Source organism: Chanodichthys erythropterus, chromosome 12 (genome assembly GCF_024489055.1).
Source record: "Chanodichthys erythropterus isolate Z2021 chromosome 12, ASM2448905v1, whole genome shotgun sequence".
NCBI lineage: Eukaryota > Metazoa > Chordata > Actinopteri > Cypriniformes > Xenocyprididae > Chanodichthys > Chanodichthys erythropterus.
Window position 1 is genome coordinate 18,218,180 of NC_090232.1, and position 20,159 is coordinate 18,238,338.

The window sequence follows — 20,159 nt, forward strand, 5'->3', positions numbered from 1 at the left end:
TGGAGGTCACACTACAGTTCCAAATGAGATACTCCAGGTTATCCTGGAAAAGTCCAAGTCATTCTTTCTGTTTCCTATGAATGATTTAAGAGTTGGAGGAGAGCATTGCTGTAACTAACTGTGCATCCACTTTGAGTACTTGTCTCAGCAAGTACATAGAGACTATGAGAAATATTTTTGCATTGCAAATCTTACCAAAAGTGAAAGATTTAGTTAACCATAACCTTTAGAATCTAATTTCTCAGATAAAAGCTCTGTTTCAAAATCTACATAAACAGCATTTTTAGGTATTATAAGTGGTGCTCTTCACAAAATGCAGAATAATTATCCATAATTGTGGATAAAGCAAGAGAAAGGTTGATTATAAATATACTTACATTTAATTGGATAAAAATAATTCAATCTAATTAAAATTGGGTAACACTTTAGAATAACTCACGCTATGAAGCATTAGTTAAGCATTAGTAAATAGTCAATTCATCATTTATAAAACATTAATAGACATTAGTAAGCCATTTATAAATACAGCTATAAATGCTTTGTTCTTGATTTATAAGCATATCTATAATGAGTTTAATAATTGTATTTTCATACTTTATTAATGATTAATTTATCATTTCTAAATTATGTATTTCATTATTCACAAATCAGTTATTTAGGAGTTGTCAGTGGTTCATAAGATCATTTAGGAAGTGTGACTAAATGATTAATACAATATTTAAATGTACATTTATGCATCTTATTATTTAGACATATAGTAATAGTTACTTAGCGTGTTAATAAATGCTTTATTAACATATTCCTAGTGTCAAAACTTCCACGGTACTAACTTTAAAACATTAGAGAACAGCAGTGCAGAAGATCACTGAACCTTTAAATCTCATTTATAAAAGCTTTACAGCATAAATAGTCCTCACTTTAGATGAGCTCACAAAAATAGTTAACTGACAACTTCTAAATGTTTTATAATTACCTGAATTAATCATGAATTGCAGTAGGAATGTGTGTTAATAAAACACACTAAGTAACTATTACTATGTGTCTAAATAATAAGATGTATAAATGAATGTTTAAATAGTTTATTAATCATTTACTTACACTTCCTAAATGAACCACTGACAACTCCCAAATAACTGGTTTGTAAATAATGTAATACTTAATTTAGAAATGATACATTGATTATTAATAAAGTATGAAAATACAATTATTAAACACATTATAGATATGCTTATAAATCAAGAATAAAGCAATTATAGCTGTATTTATAAACTACTTACAAATGTCTATTAATGCTTTATAAGTGATGAAATAACTATTAACTAATGCTTAACTAATGCTTCATAGTGTGCAGTTATTATAAAGTGTTACCTAAAATGGTTTTATTTTATATAATATTTATGTGCTACACTAAAAAAAATGGAAAAGAAACTGTGTAGGATTTGCTTTGAACAAGTTTTCACTCAGAAATTGCTAGTAAGCTCCACAAATAATTACAAGGAAACAACAATTAACACATTTAAGAAAAATTCTAAAGACTAAAATAGTATTTACCTGTTTAATATACTTCTTATACTTTGAATATTTCTTGTAAAATATACAATAATCTTTAAGAACTTCGAAAAATCATTTCACAGTATTTTTTTTATGTATATCATCTTATAACATGCTAACTTCAACCAATGTTAGGATCAACTGTAAGTTTTTAAATGCAAAAAAAACAAAAAACAAAAAACAAGTTGTGTGTGAATGGCTCCTTAGAAGGCAACTGTCTATGACATCAAGACAGCTCATTAGGCTCTAGAACAGAGCTGAAGACTGTATGCTTGAATGAAGAATGGCCACTGATCATCTTCTCTTGTAGTCAATCCCTTCAGTTTGACAGACTGTTTTTATGTTCACAGTGACAGCAGATGTTGTGGAGAATCCTGGAGGGAGGCACTGATGAACACACACTACGGGCTCAGAAAGTCTAACCATATGTTGACGCTTCATTACTGTGATGTCAGTTTAATACCAAGAATCGCCTCCCTCCTTAAACCCACAGAAATAAACAGCTGAGACTGATGAATGAGTATCATGGGAGCTGAAGGATGAGTGGGGTGTTTCTGTTTGTCAGTGACACGCGTAACTAAAGACATCTGCGCCACATGTCAGAGAGACATGACGCAGAGCATTTTGGGTGACAGCCCAAAAAGCATTCCTGTGAGCTTGATCACAGGAAGAATAAGGTACAGACAGACACACTCAAACAAAAACACATATGCATCCAAACACAATTCCAATAACTGTTTGATGTCACCTTAGCATCCTTACAATGTTAGGGTGCTTTCACATTAGCACTTTTGGTGCGCACCCGACTGACTTCAGAGTTCGGTACGTTTGCATGATGTGAACACTGTCTTCTGAACTCAGGTGTGCACCCGCAAACCGTACCAGAGTCCGCTTAAAAAGGGTGGTCTGGGGTACGATTCAAGTGAACTCTGTTATGGTACGAGGTAAACAGCTGCTGGTTTGATGACGCAAACGAGCCGCGTTTCGGACCCAAATAATATAATATGAACACAGTCCAGTGGGGGCAGGGGGAGGGGGAGCAACTGAACTTGGGTTCGATCCAGGCAATCAAACCAAGTGTGAAAGCACCCTTAAAAACAGACATCTTGTTTTTAATCATAAAAGTGGCCAGAACAATTACAATTCACTGGATATACATGGCACCCGACTAACTGAAAAAGCTATATTTTAAACGATTTTCTGAGGTCCTGAGATTAAACTCAACCACACTTGAAAATGTTTTGGATCCCACTGCTCAAGAGATTCAGGCTGAGTATAAACATCAATGGCCCATTTACACCTAGTATTAAAATCTGTCTCTGTGAATCTGTGATGAGATCACAAGTGGTCAGCTGAGACACATTGCAGTTAACACCTGACAGCAACATGCATCTCAAATGTGTCTCCTGTGATTGGAGGGACTGGTCTCTGAATTTGAGACTTCATTAATAACTCACTATATCAGTGTGTTACTGCATGTTTATAGGGTGCAAAAAAGACATAATAGCACACTTGTGTCCAAATATATATTTATGCAAAAACATTGTGCAATGCAATGGCCAAAGATGTCTATGTATGGCAGTGGTGCTTTAAAGAGTATCAATTTAAAGATGCAGGTTCTGTTAAGTCTTATGCATGTAGTAGGGTTGTCACAGTACCAAAATTTCAGAAGTTGGTAACAATACCAGTAACTTATCATGGTTCTCTCCACCAATTTCGATACCAGAGCAAAAGCTGTTGAATTAAGTACTTTAAAATTTTATCCTGTTTTGCCTTGTCTGTTGGTGATCACTGTCAAACATTGCAGTTTCCAATTCAATCATGCGTTAAAATACAGTTGTCAAGTTCAGAAACTTTGCAGTGTGCATAGCAGTATGAAAACCTAAACTTGCATTGAGATTGTGAATGGGTAATAAACAGAAAGCAAGAGAAGACCCTCCTTTTATAATCACTAAAGCTGTCAATCTGTAAAGTACAAGCTCAATGAATTCTGCTCTCTCGGGAAAACTCCTGTTATGATAAAAATAAAAGTAAAAATAAAAATTTAGCAAAACCTTTTGATTAACTTACTGACTAGCACCTGTGATAGGTCATTGCATTCATGCATTCAACAGATATGAGTGTGATTGGCTAGAAAGGCTACAGTGCACAAAACATGCTGTAAATATAAACCTGTGACGCTTAGAGAGCGCTCAAACAAACAGGAACAAGGGCATTTGAAAGCAGCGTCTATCAGCGAGTACCATACATACCCAGTATTCGGTACTACCGGTACTGCAGAAATACCGTCACCTTTTTATTTTAGTACCGACCGGTACCAGTAGTACTGGTACATTTGACAATTACCACATAGCCCCTTTAATTCCTTCAAAGGACAAAATCAATCTTGCAACAGCAATTACTTAACCACGCCCACCACTTTTTAGTTGTGGGTTCTTATATATGTATCTATGTCTACCTAAACAAAATGACACTGATGAACCTGATGAATTTATTATTGAATGTACCTGATGAATTTATAATTTATTATTGCACAAGCTTTTGTATCAGGTTGTGATGTTGAAACACTAAATATGAGCCTATGAACAATAGGGAATGAGAAAATGGGGAAATCTGACATCCAGCCAGCATGTCATAAATACTGACATTAAGGAACAATGTTTAACAGACACTTTCTACACTTTCTGTGTGTGTGTGTGTACAGGTTTATATTACATTGTGGGGAGCAAATGGTACCCACAAGGATAGTAAAACCTGAACTCACCTACATTGTGGGGACAAGCCAGCAGTCCCCATGGGGGAAATGGATTAATAAACATGATAAATGATGTTTTTTAAGAAAATGTAAAAATGCAGAAGGTTTTCTGTGATGGGTAGGTTTAGGGGGAGGGTTAGTGTAGGGGGATAAAATATACAGTTTGTACAGTATAAAAACCATTACGTCTATGGAGAGTCCCTACATAGATAGTGAACCAGTGTGTGTTTCTTAAAATAAAGTTACCATGTATCATGTCTTTGGATATAATGGAAAAAACAACTCACAGAAGTGTAAAATGAATAAAAGTCAATGTCATATAGAATGACAAACACTATTTAAATCAATAGTTCACTTTTCTAAAAACATCCACCATACTGTATTCTACTATTCCTATTCTTTCTGCAAATGTAGAGATTTTAGCTTAGTTGTTCATGCGGTCTACCACAGATTCTGATCCAGTGGTTGCATTTTTTTGAGATTACTGGCTGGTTTTACAAACAGAAGGTACCATAACAACACCTTTTTACCATAATGTTGGGAATTTGCCAAAAGAAGAAGATTTGTACGTCACATTCAGTTCAGTAAGTTTCATAGCCAAAATGGCGAATAACAACAAGGCTTAAGTTATAAGTGCAGCAATTTGATTTAATATTTGCATATTCTTGAGCCAATTTATATCTGTATTTATCAATGACTACTTGTGATTGTCCAAAACTGATGTGAATACTGGTCTGTGAGAGACCACTTAAACAACAGCAATCACTGTCATCACACTCTCTGTCAGCCAGACAAACTTCAGTCAGAGCCACTGTCGGAGTATCAAAGTACCTTTTCACACGTCAGGATGTGTAAAGCCGTAATTGTTTAATTAGCTAAACACATTCTAGGAGGAAGTGTGTGGCTCGCTGACTCATGTTTCCCCGCTCCAAAACAAACAGTCCATGGCGAAACAGAGTGCTGACGCTGGAATTTTTGGGAATTTTCGGAAGCTGGCTGTCCGGCCAGAGTGCTCCTGGAAAATCCTCTTTTATTAAACACGACTCCACTGACCATCTCCATTTCACACATATACAAATCTACTCTGATTATGACAAGCTGATTTCAGAGAAAAGTTTAAGTAAATGCAGTCAAAGAGCCAAGAGCAGTCTGATGAGGTCTTGAAAGCTTTGAATTTTAATGTGAGTGTGTCCAGACATGTGAAGGCAGGCTGATATCATGTGTGATGTGCTTTACATTCAAGTAATAATCAGTCAGTTTGTCAGTGTATAATCAAATTCAGTATATTTGTCCACACAACTCTCTCCATACATTTTTGCATTGCAGACGCACAAACAATATAACTGCAAGTGAAAGTTTTTTTTCCTTGTCACTCTCTATGTTTTGCTGTGTGCACAGTTTTATGACAAAAACCCTCTTTTGTAAAGGGCATGAATGAAGGTGCATGTGTGTGTATGAGAGAGAGAGAGAGAGAGAGAGATTCTTCTCAAGCTAAGTGGCAGGATGCAGGCTACCAGGAAGAGATAAGTGCCTGAATGAAGTGGGCTCCCACATTCGTCACACACACGCGCACATACACACACAGTGAGGGAAATCAGCGTACAAAGAGATGGAAATGTGTTTAGTGCACTCTAATGGCATGAGATAAGCACACGGCCAAATATTCACATTCTGTTTTCCCAAGAACAACAGCAGCAAGATGATCAACCACATAGAGTCATTTCCACCGTACATACACACACATACAAGGTCATACGCAATATGTAAACAGATGGCCATGAATCTGACACGTATGCAGAGGTGGGATTTCACCCAGCTGCACCATGTACTGTAATATGAAAAAAATCACAGATACATAGACTCAAAGATTAAATAAAAGACCAGACTACTGTCAGACTGATATGAGAACCTCCCGCACATTAATCTGACCAGCTGTTCCAGTAGTACAGTGTTTAATTTTAAAGGGTTAGTTCACCCAAAAATGAAATTTCTGTCATTAAGTACTCACCCTCATGTCACGCCAAACCCGTAAAACCTTCATTCATCTTTGGACCACGAATTAAGATCTTTTTGATTAAATCCAAGACGTTTTTTTTTTATCCCCCATAGAAAGCAACACAATTACCATCATTCAAGGTCCAGAAAAGTAGTGAAGACATTGTTAAAATAGTCAACATGACTGCAGTGGTTCAACCTTAATGTTATGAAGCGTCAAAAATACATTTTGTGCACAAAAAAAAAAAAAAAAAAACTAATTCAACAAATTCTTCTCTCCCCTGTCATTCTCCTATGCTGTTTATGTTCAGCACTTCCAGGTTCCACATCAGCACAACGGCTCAGTATTGGTCGATTCCTGTGTCAGCATCACACGCATGTGTTGTGCTTCTCATGTGAACAGCGTCGGCCAATACTGAGTCAGCGTTCTGATGCAGAACCTGGAAGGGCTGGATGAATTTTTTTAATAAAGTCGTTATTTTTGTTTTGCTTTTGTGCACAAAAGTATTATCGTTGCTTCATAACATTAAGATTGAACCACTGCAGTCACAGTGACTATTTTAACGATGTCTTTACTACTTTTCTGGACCTTGAATGATGGTAATTATGTTGCTTTCGATGGGGGATAAAAAAATCTTTACTTTATTTAAAGTACTTAATGACAGAAATTTCATTTTTGGGTGAACTAACCCTTTAATACCAAGCACCAAATGTAGATAAAAATTGGCTTTGGTTAGTAAATGAAACAGTGTTACTCAAAGTGGTTTTATAAGAGTTACACTGTAATAAGCTGACTTGAAAAATGGTATGATGATACTTGGTCATGTCAAGTCAAATATCTTTGTATAGCGCTCTTCATAATACATAGTTTCAAATCAACTTTACAAAAAATCAGGATAATAATGTTTATAATTTCTTAATGTCTTCATGCCACATTAAGCAGATCAGAGCTGGGCGATAATACAGTTTAAGTTTTTTAAACATTACAAGCAATCAAGCAGTTGAGATATGCTATAAACTGTATATGTGAGTGTGTATGCAGATAAAGTTGAACATACATGTCAGAGAGGTGAGAGAATCAAATTAAAGACATACAACTGTCTCCTAAGGAAATCATCATCTATTATGATGTGCATTTTTTAACAATTTTACCTCAGTTAAAAAGTCTAGGATCGGATGCCTTTTTCACCAAATCTCCTTGCATTAAGCCAACAAAACTATTATATTCTCAAAAAAAGTTATGTTTTTTTCATGTTTTTTTGACAGATAAAAAATAAAAACAGCATAATTTGCTTTATTCATTACATTTTCTCAAACTACATACCATTGTCAGTTATAGCAAAAGGTTTTTTTGTGTGTGTGAAGACATCATCACTAGAAGTAGCTCTCAGCCTTTAGGCTGTATAATTATGTTGTTTACCAGACACTGACTACAATAAATTAGAGGACTATAAACTAAAACTCCACAAAATAAAGCACTGCCTTCTATAAAACTAATGGGAAAAAATGAATGTGTAGCCAATGAAGATATAGTGAGAATGAAAAGTCCAGAAAGTATCTGAGAGGAGCAGCAAACATTACAAGAGAACAATATAAAGGGACAGAAAAGGGTAATAGTATAGTGTGAGTTTTAGTGGGTGTTGTGTACTTTGATGGGTGATCCATTACTACAACTTTTTGTATTTACCATCTTATATGTACACTGTACAAAAAATATTGTGATTTTAACAGTAAAAGTCTAAAAATGCTATGGTGAAAAACAGTTAATTGGTTTACAGAAAGTTTCCATACTATATACGGTGAATAACTGTAATAGATCTAACAGTACATGTAATGTAATTTTACAGTAAAATACCTTTAAATTTACAGTTTTTGGAAGTGAAAAATAAGTCATTGTATAATTTACAGTTTTTGGAAGTGAAAAATAAGTCATTGTATAATTTACAGTTAAAAAACAATTAGGGGCACACTTCACATTTTCCATAAATTTAACTGATTTTTTTTTTTACAGTGTGTAAAATAAACAGTTATGAATCATAATTATTACAATATAAACCTTTAAATTATACAGTTTTGAACTGTAAAATAGACAGTAAACTAACTGATGTTCCATAAAACCCAAAATGCCGCTACCGTATTTTTTACGGTAAAGCTCTGGCAACCACAACTCCCGTTTTTTTACGGTAAACTTTACGGGGATTTTTTTTTTACAGTGTAAATTCACCCCATGGTATATTCTATTTTGCATTATTCAATTTTAACTTGTCTCTTTCCTAACTGCATTATTGTATATTTCACTACTAGTACTGTGTATACACTTTGGCAATATCGCAAATGCTGACAATACAGCTTTGTTGACTCTAAGAGAAATATAAAATGCACATCAGCTTTCTTTTCTGCATCTTTGCCCCTTAAGCTAAGCCTATCCGCATACACTCCCAGTAAACTCCCTCGGGTTTGTTTATGTTTCTCTTGCCCAAACAAGGAGGCGTGGGCTAAATTTGCATAATCTGAAAAGATTGGTTATTCTGTGGCAACAGTGTCGTTAGGTTTACAATGTCTTAAGATAACAGAAACAGATAACATCACCTAATGACTGTATAATGTAACTAGACCTTTAGTGACCTATTGAAACCAATAGAGCTCCTGGTTTCTGTAAACACAAACAGAAGTCTTAAACAATGCACTTACCTCATTAATGGAGCTAATAGCCTTCTGTTATGTCAACCAAAACAAACCATTAATAGGAACTCATGAAGGTGGTACACCTTGAACATACAGAAGTAAATGTTCATGTGTTTCAGGTTTTTCAACCCTTTGACTTACATTTCTAAAAATGTACAATGTACAGCCACACCAAACCCTTCTATGTAGTTAATAAATGAAGTGAATAATGTCTTAATTTATATCTACAAATTCCAAAACGTGTATTTTATTGGTGTGTTTAGGCCTAGTCTGCAGTAATTACATTTAGCTTATATTAAGAAAAACAAATGTAAAATGAAAAAAATATATTTAAGCAAAAGTTTGTGATGTGTGTTAGGTCAAATACTTCACACCAAGGTTTAATACTGTACGCCTGTAAACAATTAAACTAAATTTGGGTTCATTCATCTGAAAGGCACAGCAGCTCCCCCCATTGACACCTTGCATTTAATTAGCATGGCTATTTCTGCTAAAACACCAACACAGCGCAGATATGCTAATGCAAGTCTACACTGCGAGCATGTCGGTAAAATGCTCCATCAGCTAAGAGAGTGGCTAGCGTTAGCATTAGGGAGAGCTGGATCGAACAAGCTCAATGACTTGGACGGATTTTGGACGGTCAGCAGTTCACCTGGTATGATGCAAAGATCTTTAAGCACTATAATGCAAACTTTTTCACTAATGCATATCACAAGTGTAGCAACTACATATAAAGTTGCGGTTTATGAATTACAACTGTTAAAACTATCATTTTAATATTAACATCATCTTATCTTGGGGCCATTGTCAAAAGTAGACTCAACATTAGTAGTTTAGTGTGATAGCACATTAACTATATCTGAAATATTATCATTGATAATGACATTCAGTCATCTTGGGTGTACACTGGTACTTATAAGAGAGCCAGCCGGGTACATGTTCATATGGTACAGGCTAGTACTAACAATATGAATTAAGATCGCATGAATACGTGACAGAAATCTGACAGAAGTGTGCGTAATAGAGATTAAAAGTGTTTTTCTAAGTCCATTTATTTATGCATGTGCTTAACGGTTATGTGATGATGTTGTCCACCCTTTCCCTGTAGTACTGCTATCAACGATCCTGTCAAATTTCTAGACTGAATATTTCACAGTTTGGAAAAACAGAGGTCCTCCCTGTAATTGCCAAACAGCCATACTCCTACACGCAAACGCATACACCCAAACACAGATACACTAATCCAAACATACATACACACTGCACGCATACAAACACTCTTGCAATCCCAGCCCAAAACCACTGAGATGCTTTTTTTTCATTCTCATCAGTAATCCATATTACTTGTGTGTATAGTATGTATGCCCTCTGCGTGTGTACATGAATCTGTCTTATGAAGGCCTGGAAACAATGCCAACACATTGCAGCAGAGAAACAAATGTTCAGATTTATAGTTCCTGAGTAAACATGATATATACACAAAGGAAAACAAGAGAGAGAGAATGTGGAGAGGGAGATTTTTGAGTGAATCTGTGTGTTTGCATTGGAGAGAGGGAAGAACAGAGCAATTTTACAAAATGTAACTGCATTTAAACATCTGCTCTGTCTTATGTTGAGTTTACTCACACATCCAAAAGAGAACGGGGTGAAAAAGAAATCGTGTTACTGGCCTTATGATAATCTGTATGAAGATGTGTCAACATTTAGAAAAAAAAACATAAACATGCCACCGTTGAAATAGATTCAATTCACATACATTGACTGTCCCTTGAGTGAGTCTGTCATTTTTACAGTTTAACCCTCCATATTACATCAAAATATTTGATGATAGATGTCGATACCACTAAATCTATAATCATTACACTACATAAACGTAAAATGCAATGATTATGCACAACGTAAACGCAGAGCCAATAAAAACCACGGATTATATTTACTCGTTCTTTTTTTCTTACCCAAGATATTAACAGGAGGTCAGTCGTCAATACATTTTGAATAAATAAATTAGTAGTCAAAAAATTCTGCAAGCTGTCAGCAAGAGAAATACAGGTTCAGATGGACTGAGCGAACTCAGTTTCACATTCGCTAGATTGATACAATAATTACATACGATATTGTAAATCGTGCAGCCGCGCTCTACCTGCACGGACAAACGTGCGCGCGGATAGCACGGGTTTATGACAGCGAAGCGCACGTGGCCTCGCGAGCAGCGGGATCATCCCGGGAGAAACCGAATTATAGCGGGCTAGATAATATCAGCGGAGGAGGAGGGGTCGTGCGAGGCTTGTGTGAGATATTTCTACGTCAAAAAAAGGAAGAAAAAATAGATAAAAAGAGGCGCCGCTGATGCTCGTGCAGGCTACCAGAGGACTCTGGGTGACGCAAGTCTCCGCGTAATGAAAAAAACAACTAAAGTTTGGGAATGACACGCACAACAACTCATACGTTAATCAATATGCAGTATCTTGTGAAACGCAAATAAGGTGTTTATGGTTTATCCTTTTATCACCTCACAGAAAGTGTTAAAACATCAAAAGCAAGGACAAATTGCAGAAAAGCGTCTTACCGGCTTTGCAGGGATCCTTGTAGTCTATCGTCTCCGTTTTCTCCTCTTCATAATAATCATAACTGTCATCATAATCTAAACAACTGTGCAAGGACACTTTGCCCCAAAAAGTCAAGCCGGCCAGCAGTAGTGTGATCCAATTCATTTTACTGGTCAGTGCAGAGTGAAGGTAGTCCATCTGAAGTTTGAATGAGCGCGGATCAAAGTGGAGTGTCTCGTAAGAGTCCGGTAGTGGTGAATTTAGCGCTACACGCGCCGTGTGGACATCATTGTGTTCATTATCATCATTGGTCCGGTTCGACAGACGGGGCAGGACCGTCAGTGTCGCGGCATCTCAGCTGGACGCCCAATGCATCGATATGAACCTCTACAACTACGGCAGACACCAGCTCACTTTTCTTTTCTCTTGCAGTCAGGATTCCTGAAGAGGGAGAGCTGCAATGAAAGTCAGTCTTTACATGAAACAAGTTAAGACACTGGAGGCAGAGGGTGAGGCATGATGTACATTTAAATTATTATTTAAATTAAGATGTTTAACATATTTAAATGAACCTGAGCAGAGTTTACACCATCCCCATACAGTAGGCTAGCTCAAACCCTCGACAGACAGACAGACAGACAGACAGACAGACAGATAGATAGATAGATAGATAGATAGATAGATAGATAGATAGATAGATAGATAGATAGATAGATAGATAGATAGATAGATTTTACACACTATCAGAAACTTACTTAACATCAGGCACACATCTTTCATGCATTATAAACACAGGAAACAATCTGGTTCACTTTAACAATGGCAACCGATTTGACCCAAAACGAGCCGGTAGCTGTAAAAGTCACACATTCGCTAAAATTTGCGCAATAATCCGGCAAATGCACTGTTTTTCCCGTCGCCTATACAAAACTTCAGGATGTAGCGCAAGTTCCATGTAGGTGAGATCGTATTTAAAAACTGTTATAAATACAATAGTTGCTTTATGGGGAGGTGACAGTAAAAGCGGCTGTGGTGTGACATTTAACAAACCTGTTTAACTCCCCTCATAAAGTAGGTCTCTCAAGCGCTTTCTCTCTATCACACACGTCTCTGAACTAAAAGCAGTTTCTCAGTGTGTAATTTGCTGCGTGAGGCTGCTTTAATTTGGTCAGTGTGGACCTCAAAATAGCTGCAGCCTGCTAAAACAAGGAAGCCAAGAAATACTTGAAGAAATAAGTGAGCAGGTTATAGCTGATATATATGTCTTTCATTCAACGCATCTCGAGGAGAATGTAGCCTCTAAACTTCTCTGACTTATATGAAGTGACTGTCAAAACGCCGAACAGACTCATGAAGACGGCTTTGAGTTCGTTTATACATTTTCAGGTCCTGGCTAAATATATTTACCTGCGATAACCTTTGGGGCCCGGTCTCCTTTAACGCATATTTACCTCGGGAGAGTTTACTGCGAAGCCGGTACGATTTAAGCGCATTCGTCATCTGACAGAACAGAGCGCGCGACCTCTCTAGCGCGCAGAGCGTCCAAGTATATGGAGGAGCGCGAGGAGACTCGAACCTTTATCGCGCGCTACTTTACAAACATAAAGAATAGACGCGCCGTAGTTTAACACTGTGGCGTCAAACCTTGTTAAAATATGAGAGAGCTTACCTCAGAGAATGCCCTCAGGGTCTAGTGTTTTACAGCCTCAAAGCGCAGGCTCATCCTGAGTACTGCCCTCATATTCCCCCTCTCTCTCTTTCTCTCTCTCCCTCCCTCTCTCTCTGGAAACACTTCTCCCACAGCCATTGGAATATTAGAGTGAGCTTGCAGACTGGTACCGCTTATTCCAAACGTGCCCATTTCCCTGGAGATTAACGCGTCTCTCTCCCTCTCTCTCTCTCCTGACACACACATACACACAGATTAGTTCCCCCCTCCCTCACGGCAAGGTAACTGTGTGTTGACGTCACGCCATCAATCCATCAAGCTATGCCTCACTTGGCAAAAAAAAAACTCATGCACACACTCATACACTGCATGACAAGAGCCCTAGTGTTTGTAAACTAGCTTTACTGAGGTTAAAATGACTACGGCATGCATGATTGGCTGCTAACAGGCCATTTGTGCATCCTGACAAAGTCAGAGAGAGTAGGTAGAAAACAAGGCAGTGCAAAGATGGGGAATCTCCTCTGATAAGTGGAACAGCGAACATACTCTTAAGCTTTCTTAGAGTTTGAGTGCATGTGAGTGCATGTGTGTGTGTAGATCAGGTTTTGTCTATATTGTGGGGAGTTACAAAATCTTAAAATGCAGAAAGGTTTGTGTGAGGTTATGGTAAGGAATAATAATAAAAAAAAATCATTAGATCCACCTAAACAACATTTAATTTTCACAAAGTAATAGAAAATAACCCAGAACACATACATTTATGACTACATCAAAGATAATAAAAACAGTATAATTACAACAACAAATATCAAAAATCAGATTATATAGATTTGAAAAGTCATAAAATAAGATATTAATGTCATAAAAAGTAAGAATCTGTTTCTGAAATAAAGGAGCAGAAGAAATATATGACTCTGATCGGGTTGCAATCATAAGTGTTTCTGGAGAACTAAAACTACAGTATGAAAGATAAGGATAAATCATGTTTATATTTTGTCTGTATTTACCAATAGACATCTAAGTAAAAGTTTGTGTATAGGTTTTGGCTATATGTCCTCACAAATATAGTGAAGCATGTTGAAAACCATATTATGAGGACATCTGAGGTGCTCTTCATTATTTAAAATGCTCATAAATCAGGCAAGAAAAAAACTTATTGTTTATACTACAGCAATGTACATAAAATGGGAAAGTTTTTCTTGGGTTTTTGAAAAGTTTTGCATAAAGACGACAATGTTGTCAAAATGATCCTGTTTACACAGATCTGCAAAAACGACTTAAAACGCTGTATTATTCATGCCAGGCCAGTAGTTGGCGATGTCACTTCATAAAGAAACACTCGCGCCTATAGACTGAACCTGTAATACGAATACATATGACCTCACCAGTTTTCGCTAATTTGAGTTTTTGTAGTTTACATGGAGAAGATAACGGTATTCTTACGTGTAATGATAAATACCAAGTTCTCTCATGAAACTCTAGATGGCGCAAGCTGATAGGTCCGTAGCTCAATTTGCTAGCAACCACATAGTTATTTACATAGTGCAGCTGATTGGTTGCTGTTGCATCGGCTCAGCATTCAAACAATGGTAGTGTTTGCTGTTAGCAGTCTGCAGCACGCTTTCAGAAACCCTCCACCTTCCCCAGCTCCACCTGTCTGGGGGAGTAACAGGGGTTAGCAACAGCATATCTGTGAATCTATTGGCAGTAGCAAGTCTCGGTACTTGTTCTAAAGCAACAGCAGTGTAGCAGATCTATTCCACCAACACCAAATACATTAACACTGCCATATCCATTATGCCAATCTCTCCGAGAGTTGTCATGATAGAACTTTGTCATGTAAATGAACAGCCAAATCGCATAAAAAGTTTTCCGTTTTTACTTGAAAATGGTGTTGTGTAAATGGCCCCTTAAATCAACAGGTCATTTGAGGGATTAGATTTATGTGTAAGGTTAGGGTTTACCTAATGTCGTCCACTGTATTAAAACCATTGCGCCTGTGCAATGCCCTCTTTAATATAGTGAAACCATTGCATGTGCACATGTGTAATTTAGTGATTTCATAATGACACTCCATCACATTTCTGCCGAGTACATGTCAGCTGCGAAATATTGTATTTGATGAGACATTTTCCATTAAAATGAATAACCTAATTAAAGGTGGCCAATCAGCTCAGGCTTTTAAAGAATTTGGTACTATCATGAGTCTTTATGGAAATCACCACATCTGACTAGTCTAAATACACCATTTAGAATAATCTAGAATAAATATGTGATCAGGTAAGGTGTAAAAAGTTTAATATATTAATTTCATTTTGAGATCACTGACGAGCTGTTTAGCACAAATGTTTTGACAAATCAGGATTTCTGTTGCCTTGCATGCATATAGCTTTATTTTTGTTTATTTATTTGTTGTTCTTGTTGCAAGTATAGCCATGCATGAATTACTGTGGTGAAGGAATTCATAGTTCCTAGGTTTTCAGCATTTAAATTTTAAAAAGCAAATTCTGAGATAAGAGTGTCACATAATATTATTCATGTTGCCTTCAAATGACTGAAAATGGCAAAGTTTTTTGATTTGCTTTATTATAGCAAACATCTTTGTCGAAAGACTAGTGATTTATGATGTACTGTAGGCTATGTTGTGTAATATTTGGGGAAGCAGCATGCATTTTGATGAGAAAATGAGACACATTCAAGTGTCGTACAATGTAATATAAGCATGTGAGCATGAGGCATGAGTTAACACGAGCCCAGCCCTTTCCCATACTTCAGTGGTTCCCAATCTAGGGTACACGTTCCCCTGGGGGTACGTGAAATGACAGAGGGGGTACACGAACAAAACACTGAGTTTTGCCATTCATTTAATTCTGCCCCAACTTAAAATAACATTAAAACCGAGCATGCATTTCTAACAGACAAAATGCTGCCTCTAATGTAAAAACAGGAAAATCATAGTGCCTTAAAGTGTTAGTTCACCCAAAAATGAAAATTATGTCATGAATTACTCACCCTCATGTCGTTCTACACCCATAAGACCTTCGTTCATCTTCAGAATACAAATTAAGATATTTTTGATAAAATCCAATGGCTCAGTGAGGCCTGCATCGCCAGCAATAACACTTCCTTTTTCAATGCCCAGAAAGCTACTAAAACATATTTAAATCAGTTCATGTGAGTACAGTGGTTCAACTTTAATATTATAAAGCGACAAGAATATTTTTTGTGCACCAAAAATAACAAAATAGCGTCTTTATTCCACAATATCTAGTGATATGCGATTTCACTGCTTCATGAAGCTTTGAAGCTTAAAAAATCTTTTGTTTCGAATCAGTGGTTCAGAGCGTGTATCAAACTGCCAAAGTCACGTGAACTACTGAAGTTTCAAAACACTTCCAACGTAACAAAGCTTCGTTTACTGAAATCATGTGATTTTGACGCTCTGAACCACCGAAACAAATGATATGTCAAAGCTTCATGAAACGGTGTTTTGAAATCGCCCATTACTAGATATTGTGTAATAAAGTCGCTATTTTGTCATTTTTGGCTCACAAAAAGTATTCTTATCGCTTTATAATATTAAAGTTGAATCATTGTAGTCACATGAGCTATTTTAAATATGTTTTTAGTAGCTGTCTGGGCATTGAAAAAGGGAGTGTTATTGCTGGCATTGCAGACCTCATTGAGTCATCGGATTTTATCAAAAATATCTTAATTTGTGTTCCATAGATGAATGAAGGTTTTACGGGCGTGGAACGACATGAGGGTGAGTAAATGATGACATAATTTTCATTTTTGGGTGAACTAACCCTTTAAGGTCAAATACAAAACATCCAATCAAATTAAATCATCTTTTGTGGTCAAAACTGACTGCATCCACACAATATGCATATGATAGGTTGCCTCAAGGCCAATGGCAACAATACATGATCTTTGGGAGCACTTGATAATTACAGACAAGTGTGTTGGATCAGGGTTGGATCTAAATTTTGCAGGTAGGTAGGCACCCCCAGCATATTCCAAAGTCTGACATGCTTTGTGTTCCATAGCGAAAATTTATTTCAAAATAAAAGTTTAGGCCCTCGCTCTGAGTTTGCATGTTTTGATGTCCCATGTTCTTGTTTAAGAAATGACAGTGGCTGTAGCTTTTCTTTCATAAATACGTGGCCAAATATTAAAGATTAAGCATACATTTGAATTAAATATTAAAAATATTAAAAAAGGATTTGTTTATACTGTAAAGTGTAACAACAACAATCACCAGGCTGTTGGCGCCCTCTGCAGGCAGTTGTTATAATACGTAATGTACATAGGTTGATTATATTAGATTTTATATTATTAATAATTATATTATTAAAATTTTTATAGTATTTTATTACATTATATTCAAAATGGTAAGCAAGTGAAAAAATCTTTTATTATTTTTCACAAAAGATAACATAATTTGGGGTTGGAATGACATAAAGTAAATGATAACATCAGCTGATAACTTTTTTTTTTTTTTTTAAAAAAGCACAAACCTGACACGAATATCAAGCAGACACTTGAGGGTTTCTTGAAAGACAAAGTTAAAGAACTAGCTAGAATTTATTGTAATGATTTTTGTTGAAATCCGATGGCTCCGTGAGGCCTGCATAGGGAGCAATGATGTTTCCTCTCTCAAGATCCATAAATGTACTAAAAACACATTTAAATCAGTTCATGTGAGTACAGTGGTTCAATATTAATATTATGAAGCGACGAGAATATTTTTGGTGCGCCAAAAAACAAAACAAAATAATGACTTATAAAGTGATGGCTGGTTTCAAAACACTGCTTCATGAAGCATCGGAGCACAATGAATCAGCGTATTGAATAATGAACCACTGTACTCACATGAACTGATTTAGATGTGTTTTTAGTACATCAATGGATCTTGAGAGAGGAAATGTCATTGCTCCCTATGCAGGCCTCACGGAGCACGAATTAGTTAAATGATAGGATGTATTTTGGAGAAAACGTTGAGTAGGCCTAGTTTGCATACTTGGATATTACTGTCCGTCATTTACATTATAAAATAGTTGTCAAATATTAAAATTTCAGCAATTTAATCTTACCTCGCAGTCTTCGACAGTCGCTGTGTCGGCGCCACCTTTCACCTGTCACTTGATACTTAACAACATTAATAAATGACTTACAATAGATCTATAAAGTTTAGTTTTGAGTTAGCCTACTTACTTACATTTTAGACACAGTTTTGCCAGTTACATTGTCGCCAACGTAGTAGTTCCAAATGAAGCTACATCAGCTGTGCATCTCCGAGCAACACAGTAGTGTTTTGTTCCTGATTTAATCAGTAGCGAACTATTTGAATGAATTATGTCGCCACCTACTGGCACAATTATATCACCTGTAGAAAACATGACTGAGAAATTCCCATATTGCTGCACAGACTGACAGTCTGTCTGCAACGTGATTCAATGACCGTAATTTACTGCTGTATGTTATTCATATTATTTTGAATATAATTATTGAAGTCTATAGGCTACATAAATATCGTGCTGGTTTCATAAAACATTTTAATATATTTAACACTCTGCAGGTGTTTTTGGCATGAGTTTGCATGTAAAATGTCATTAAATTAGCAGACTTACTATAAGAGGAAGGCATGGAGTGCTCCAATGCAAAAGGTGAAGTCTGGTACTACACACTGTATGTGTAAGTGAGGAGTGAGGGACCGTGCCCTTTGACCCCATGTGTGACCTCAGTTCTGGAGTGTAGTGGAGTCCTTCTGTGAGTAAACACACACTCGGCCAACGGGAAGAGAGGATTTCCTCTGTTTAAACACTGTGTGTGAGAGTGTGTGTTCCAGGAGAGAGGAGACAGAAGCGAGGTCAGTGAAAGGGATGTACTGAGATTTGAACATTTTCACTGTTACTTTGGTTGCATCAAATGCCTCTAAAAGGCTGAATAAATAATTGACCTTATAATTTCGTTCAGCAACATTTTATAATATTACCCATTTCCATCCACATAAAAGGATGGTGAGAATATGCAAAACCAGTAAACAAGGAGAAACTGTGGAATGAAAAGAAACCCCATAAAGGCATGGGTTTACCATGAACACAATGCAAACTGTGCGTGTGTGTGTGTGTGTGTGTGTGTGTGTGTGTGTGCTTAAGATAAAGTTTAAAATTAAAATAGAACTAAATTCAACAGTAGTTCATATTTTAATGTGAATATAAACCAGTGCAATTAGAGGATTTCAAAGAAATAGAACAGCTGCAGAAGGAGAGATAGAAAAATATACACTTGTAAAATGTGTGCGCTTGTACAGAAATGTACATTTACAATTACATGAGGCACATGGTCAAGTAATTTCTGAAAGGAGCTAAGCTTTCAGCCCCGTACTAACACACGGAAATCACCATGCTGTGATTTTCCTTAAGTAAAGAGTGTATGTGTGTGTCAGGAACTGGTGTCTCTTTGAGTCTGTCTCTGGCTGTGTGAGATATGTTTCCTCTCCCGAGTGGAAGTGCATTATGATCAGCTTTAGGGAGTGTGTGTATGGACCTTTCTGCTAGTAGTGTGGCATTTCTGCAAGTAGTTTGTGGCTGAATGGAATCCCAACATACAGCATGAAAGTAATATAAAAATATTTTTTTAAAGACATACAAACTTATTTACATTGTTTGTGAGGTTTCATTAAAGATACAAAATGCAACTTTTGACCCTTTTAGCAGTTCAAAAAAAAAATACAACTGCATGCATTTTGCAGAAAAACATTGTTTTGGTTGTGCTTCAGTTCTGCGTGACTCTGATCCTTCACAACACATCAATGAACTCTGTTAGAGAGCTACATATGGCAATGTATCTGTTACCTTTATCTAAAATACCTTACTCACCTGTTGAGTAATAAAAACACCATCACTACATTGCTTTTACAACATTTCAAATCCCTCAGCTCTCGCCATCTCTG

At 36.5% G+C, this 20,159-nt stretch overlaps 1 protein-coding gene across 3 annotated transcripts in view; it reads right to left on the minus strand.

The window, feature by feature from the left end:
* tll1 (tolloid-like 1) overlaps positions 1–13,351 on the minus strand; it is a 45,999-nt gene extending 32,648 nt beyond the window's left edge. The window contains exons 1-2 of one of the 3 annotated variants that reach the window (XM_067403959.1): positions 13,202–13,351; positions 11,553–11,987 (exon numbers count right to left, since the gene is read on the minus strand). In XM_067403959.1, coding sequence (XP_067260060.1) covers positions 11,553–11,730 — 178 coding nt within the window. In that variant the 5' untranslated portion in view covers positions 11,731–11,987; positions 13,202–13,351. Of the gene's footprint in view, positions 1–11,552; positions 11,988–12,582; positions 12,631–12,939; positions 13,182–13,201 lie in introns of those variants that run through there. The other 2 variants (XM_067403960.1, XM_067403961.1) reach the window with 2 other exon arrangements.
* Positions 13,352–20,159: the final 6,808 nt, after the last annotated feature.